Source organism: Arachis ipaensis, chromosome B08 (assembly GCF_000816755.2).
Source record: "Arachis ipaensis cultivar K30076 chromosome B08, Araip1.1, whole genome shotgun sequence".
Lineage (NCBI taxonomy): Eukaryota > Viridiplantae > Streptophyta > Magnoliopsida > Fabales > Fabaceae > Arachis > Arachis ipaensis.
This window is the reverse complement of record NC_029792.2, coordinates 26,586,418-26,593,209: the sequence shown is the minus strand read 5'-3', so window position 1 is coordinate 26,593,209 and position 6,792 is coordinate 26,586,418. Positions and strand designations below refer to the sequence as shown.

The 6,792-nt window shown below is 35.2% G+C and overlaps 1 protein-coding gene across 1 annotated transcript; it reads left to right on the top strand.

Annotated features, from left to right (window-relative positions):
* LOC107613468 (protein DJ-1 homolog B) lies at positions 2,950–6,146 on the top strand. The gene is made up of 8 exons (XM_016315472.2): positions 2,950–3,129; positions 3,219–3,419; positions 3,719–3,868; positions 3,949–4,131; positions 4,771–4,851; positions 5,038–5,238; positions 5,322–5,459; positions 5,746–6,146. The coding sequence occupies exons 1-8, from the start codon at positions 2,995–2,997 to the stop codon at positions 5,950–5,952; spliced, it is 1,296 nt and encodes a 431-aa protein (XP_016170958.1). The 5' UTR covers positions 2,950–2,994; the 3' UTR covers positions 5,953–6,146.

Genomic DNA, 6,792 nt, shown 5'->3' with positions numbered 1-6,792 from the left:
TTTATGCTTCCTTGCTTTTACATTTTCTCATCTTATTATGCTATTTTCTATCTTTCATGGGTGAGTCATCATAAGTAAAAACGGAAGCGGGAAAAAGAACACGCAGCACCAGTTGATCCACCAGCTGAAGGTGGCAACCCGGAAAGTCGCCGTACCCCCTTGCTCATCTTTTGAATGCACCGAAGACGGTGCAAACTTTTAAGTGTAAGGTAGTCGTCCGACCGAATCGGCCGTTTTTGGGTGACAATTTTCTAATCCCAATACTTTTGCATTTCATTTTTAGGTCTTTTAGGATTTTTTGTTGCATTTTCTTATTTTGCACATATATATAATAAGTTTAGCCAAAATAATAAAATTTTCCAAGAAATTTATCTATAGGGCACCCCAATTGAATTGAAAAAAAAAAATTAGAACTTGCTTGAACTATACATTGTGGAACATGATTTTTGAGCTAAGAACACATAAGCATGTGAGTTTTGAGCCTAATTGTGTGGTTACATCATATAACCACTATTTTCATTCTTGTGTGTATTATTCTCTTTCTATGATTGCAATCTTTGATTTGTTTGATTCTTTATGTCCATTATTTTGTGTATGAATGCATTTATATGATTGAGGCCCTCATTTCAAATAGCTCACTTACCCAAATAGCCTACCATTTTATCTTCCATTGTTAGCCAACTTTGAGCCTATGCTAAATCCATTTGTTCTTAATTTTAGCACATTACAAGCCTTAAAGCGAAAAACAATAAATGTTCCTTGTTTGGATCTTTGATTAGCTTAGGCTAGTGAGTGTGTGTATCATTTAAGTATGAGAAATTTGAAAACATTGGGTAGAGATAAAAGTGTGTTTTTATATTTTTGTCAAAATTTTGGGAATTGGGTACATACTCATGAATTAATTAAATGTTAAACCATATGCATTGATACTTTTGTATATATTTTATTGTAAAAAGAAAAATATATAAAATAATAAAATATATATCAAAAGAAAAATAAAAAGAAAAAAATGCAATAAAAAGGAGGACAAAATGCCCGAAAGCGAAGTTCAATAATAATAACAACGCATATGGAATGTGAATTGAAGAGAATGCATGAGTGTGTGAAAAAGTGAAGAATGGGTACTTAGGTTTGTTTTAAATAGTATAGGTTGTCATAGGTTAGGTGGGAAGTTTAAGTTAATCAAAGATTCAAATTCTAGTCCACTTGACCAAATACAATCCTACCTTGACCCTATCCCCATTACAACCTATGGATAAGTCCTCATAATATTTGTATGCATGCATAGAATAATTGTTGATTGTTAGATGAAAAACAAATCTTGTAAAGCATGATTAGAGGAGAATTGAGTGAATCAACCCTATACACTTGAGCGACTAGAGCGGATACACATCCGGTTAGCGTTTGATTGCTAAATTACATCTTTTCACCTATGATCATCTCTTTTCTTGCAAGTTTGTAAAATCTTTTCAATAACTCAATTCAATTGTGGTTTGATTTGATTGCTAATGTCTTAGCCCTTATGTTCATATATGTATTTTTGGAAATTGATTTATTTTGACTAAGTAGTTGCATTCAAGGGGGAGAAAGTTTAGCCATGAATCTTGGAAAGCTGACTTTAATTTGCTGCGCATGTAAGTGAAGAATCCGCATTTATTGATACAAAGAGCGAGTTGGATTATTATCTTAAAGAGAGACCAGTGCCACAAACTGAACATGATTTTGGTATGTTAGATTGGTAAAAGTCAAATGGAGCTAAGTTAGATTTATTACACCACATCGTAGTAGGTTGCATCTAGATATATTAGAGGCTTTAATTTGTAATCAATATTGGCTTTGGAATGAACTTGGCACCACAACTAACATAGAATTTAAGTGCTACACAATTCATAACATTAAAAAAGATGTTGATATAAGTAAACTACCAAATTATATACAATACATTCTTTTTTTCATATTATTGAGTTATTATACAATTTTAATTTTAAATTATTTTCTTTTTTATGTAGAATTCAAACAAATTGAAATCTATTGTCACTACCATTATAGGATGAAAAAAGGCTTGGAAATTATGTTTTTACAATGTGATGCATTATGTTTGGTTGTTTATGGATATGTTTGGTTGTTTATGAATATGTTTGGTATCAAATATTTGTTGGTTATTGCTATTTAAGTCTTTAAAGACTATGAAAATGATGTTTATAGTAACAATTGAGGATTGTTTTTATTTTATTTTTTTTAACTTTTTCTGTTTTTTATTTTTATTATTTTATACAAAAATCTGCGAATATCCACAGAGACCCAGGTCTTTGGCGGATACGGAATTTCCGTTATCCGTTACGGGACAGAGATAAGTTATGGAGGCAAGGAGTGGGGGCATATCCCCACCCGATAGAGACCTGTTACCATCTCTAGACGATGATAACAATACAAGTATGTAATGATGATAAAGATAATTATAAAAATTCTCAAATCCGTTTTTTAGAATATTGATATTAACAAAATATAAAAAAAATTATTGTTTAAAAACTTCCATTAACATTTATTTATTAATTAATAACCATCCTATTATTAAAATTAGTTCTATTAATTATATGAATCCTACTACTATTTTAATAAAATAACATTACAATGAGATAAATCTTGAAGATTATTTTTCAATTGTTCAATATTTTTGAAAGTAAAACAACATCTCTTTTATTTTTATGCCCCATTTTTTGGGTGAAAAGTGAAGAGTGAAAACCTGCCATGTATCATTATGGTACTCCTAAAAAATCAATAATTTTGTTAACAAAATTACAGTTATTCTAGTTATTTAATAATTAATATTTACCATTGGATGGATGATGGATGGGCATATTTTGGAACGTGGAATGAAGTAGCAGCAACAGCTGAGGATGCACGTGGCGGAGACACGTATACACAACACAGACTCATTTTCCGAACAGACTTCATCTAGAAGGCTTAGAAGAATATAGATTATAGAAAGCACAAATGGCATTGCGTCACTTACGAGTCCTCCCTCACCCACTCACTAACTTCACTGCTAAACTCTCCCCAAACCGTCCCAAACACCGCGTTTGCTTCTCACTCTCCGCGTCCCCAATAATGGCTTCCATCTCTCGAAAGGTAACAAATAAATTATAACAATTCAAACAAAGCCTTATGCTTCACTCCCTTTACTTACTCATTGTGCTGTTGAAACTTGAAATTGCTAGGTACTAGTTCCGATTGCCGATGGCACCGAGCCTATGGAGGCCGTCATCACCGTCGACGTGCTGCGGCGCTCCGGTGCAGATGTCACCGTTGCATCCGCCGGAAATCAGCTCACCGTTCAAGCTCTCCACGGCGTTAAGATCGTAGCTGACGCTGTCGTCTCCGATGTTGCTGACACCACCTTCGACCTCGTCGCTCTACCAGTAACTCTCTCTCTCTCCCTCTCTCTCGCTTGATATTGGATTGGGAGTTGTTACGAGCTGTGATTGTCATGTTTAGTGATCAAATTGGTGGATTAATTGTATTATTGGTGAACATGTTTGGTACTGTGTGCCGTTGTAAACTGAATTGGTTCGTTAATTTTCTTTTTTCTTGTATTTTATATTTGGTTATCAAAATTGGTGGAGTAACATTTATCGGAGACAAATATTTTCAATTTTTGAGTGATTAGTTGGATAACCTTAAGTAATTATCAGTCATTTTATGTGTGTTTTGTGTGCAGGGAGGTGTTCCAGGCGTTGATAATCTTAGAGAATGTGGAGTTCTGGAAAAGTTGGTGAAAAAGCATGTTGAGGATGGACGACTTTATGCTGCAGTATGTGCTGCTCCTGCTGCAGTACTTGGTCCATGGGGCTTGCTGAAGGGGGTGAAGGTAAAAAGCTTGTTGATTCTCTTGGTTATGTTGCTTGTTTTTAAGAATCCAAGATGAATGACTGTGTTATTGTTGGACAGGCAACTTGTTATCCCGCATTTATGGAAAAATTGGCATCATATACGACAACTGTTGAGTCAAGGGTGCAACTGGATGGCAAAGTTGTGACTAGTCGTGCGCCGGGCACGACCATGGAGTTTGGGGTTGCGCTGGTTGAGCAATTATATGGAAAACAGAAAGCTGATGAAGTTGCTGGTCCATTGGTGAGTTTTTCATTCTTGATAATTTTATTCTTTGCAGAGGGAAAAATGTGGAAAAGAAATTCATTCATGATGCTGTACACTTATTACTAGTAGTATGGTTAGCATGATTGCATCTGGGAGTAATTTGGCATTGAACATGGTTGATAAATGGTGATATGGTTTTTGTGAGAAGTTTAGCAAGGTTTTATAAAGTGTTGTCATTTCCACAGTTATCTCTCTCCAATATGTTCTCTGATATATGGATATTGCAAATGGTTATGGGCTAGGCTCAAGACTTGCATATAATTTGTTATGGGTTGGTCCTCAAAGATGACTCTTTTTTTATGCTGATGAGTGTGATAGAAATCCCAAGTCCCATATTAGTAATTGGTATGTGAGGAGGAATCAGGTGAGCTTGATGTAGCAAGAAAGTGAGGTTAGGTGGGAGATAGTTATGCTTAGGTGGCATAGGAGAGATGGTTTTTTTTTTTTTATGTGCGGTGGGGTGTTCCTGCTGTATACCTGCGGAGGGGATTGTGGGGGTGTTTCGGCAAATTTTGTATTGAAAATTGCTGACAATTATGTTTGCTTCATGATGTCATTTTCCCACTACGATGTTTTCTACCCCTCTCATGGGTATTCTTTTAATTTCACATTCAGGTCATGCGTTCTAATCACGGTGATGAATATGTTTTTGCGGAGCTAAACCCTGTGCAATGGACAACTGAAAATCCTCCCAAGGTGAGGTTTGGGCCTTGACACTGGCTACGATTCTCAGCGAGTTATCTATGTATGACTAGGGAAAAAAATTGGAATTATCTGTGGACGACAAAGTACTTTATCTTCATTGAAATTTGAAATTTCTTGATATGATTGTTACCACAAATAAAGTTTGTTAAATGCTATATGCATTTGCACTCTTTTTAGGTTCTTGTACCAATTGCTAATGGCTCAGAGGAAATGGAAGCCGTGATCATCATTGATATACTGCGTAGAGCAAAGGCAAATGTTGTGGTAGCTTCTCTTGAGGACAAACTAGAGATTGTTGCATCACGTAACATCAAACTGGAGGCAGATATGCTCCTTGATGAGGCAGCTAAACTTTCATATGACCTTATTGTATTGCCAGTAAGTAGTCATCTTGCTTTCTTAGAGCAACTAATTTAGTATGTAGTATTTTGGTTGTCTAAATATATTCCTATCACTTGCAGGGTGGACTTGGTGGTGCTCAAACTTTTGCAAAGTCAGAAACCTTAGTGAGCTTACTGAAAAAGCAGAGGGAAAACAGATATTATGGAGCAATTTGTGCGTCCCCAGTCTTAGTCTTGGAGCCTCATGGCTTACTGAAGGTATCTGTTTCCTAGGCCATTGACAATGATATATACATTGATTTTTCTTAGTCACACCCTATTATCCGAGTTCATGTGGCTTAGTTTTAGTTTTCATTACCCGTAACCCGAGTTATTTTCAAGCCGCCCACAGTGAGAAAAGGATGCATAACAAGATTTAACGTGGCATTCAACTTTCAAATTCATTACTATTCTGCATTTTTATAAAGTGCTATATGGGCTTTATTGACTTTACTTGGGTCCCGTTATTAATTTTAGACATGAGCATATATTTTATTGAATACAGGGGAAAAAAGCCACGGCATTTCCTGCCTTGTGCAACAAGTTATCAGATCCGAGTGAAGCCGAAAACAGGGTTGTAGTTGATGGCAATCTTGTTACCAGCAGAGGCCCAGGGACTTCTATAGAATTCGCATTAGCTATTGTGGAGAAGCTTTTTGGACGCAAGCTAGGACTAGAACTTGCAAAGACCATAGTGTTTACAAGCCCATAGATAGTGTATTTAAATTACTGTTCTGATGTACTAGAGGTTTGTGTATGAATAATCAATAATGTGAGTCATATCTGAACCCTGAGTGAGGTATAAAACTATAAATAACACGGTGAGAAATGGTTTTGTTAATAACTTTGGTCTTCATCTCATGATTGATTGTCTGAGCATAAAAGAAGGTTCACTTCGTCGTCGTGTATGCTGTAAACTTGACCCATTTCTTCCTTGATCTTTTTGTACCGCCGCGTTTCCTCTTGTGCAGGTCTAATCCTAAGATCGGGTATGATATTGAAGCTTAGCAAATAAAATTGATGTTGAAATTTAAAATATTAGAACAATTTGAAGTCAACAGTTTCCTAGTTCAAACCTAGTTAAGATCCAAAATTTAATGAGAAGTGTAGAACTACTTTTTTGAAAAAAAAAAAAAACTGTGTCAACTCATACATAAGGACTTACGTTAGGTCCATTAACTTACCTAGCCTGTCATATGCCATCTCCAGATGTCCTGAAGACTTGAAGAGCCGATATCCTATAGCAACCACCAACTCTATGACCCTTAAATGCTAACTATTCTTTATTCCAAACCTGTTATAAAACAAATAAATAATAAGGAAGAAAAATAAATATAAAATAAAGACGTATAAATAGAAGATTCTAGTATATATATTGCAGTATATAAAAAGAGAGAAAGGAGTGTTTATGTTATTGTTGTACTAATTGTCAGAGGTTTAACCCTCTATTTATACACGTATCAAGCTTTTTATTTTTAACCTTCATTAATGAGAATTTGAATTTTCTTTCATTGAGAAACTAAGCCACCCAAATATTGGACATCCGCATCAT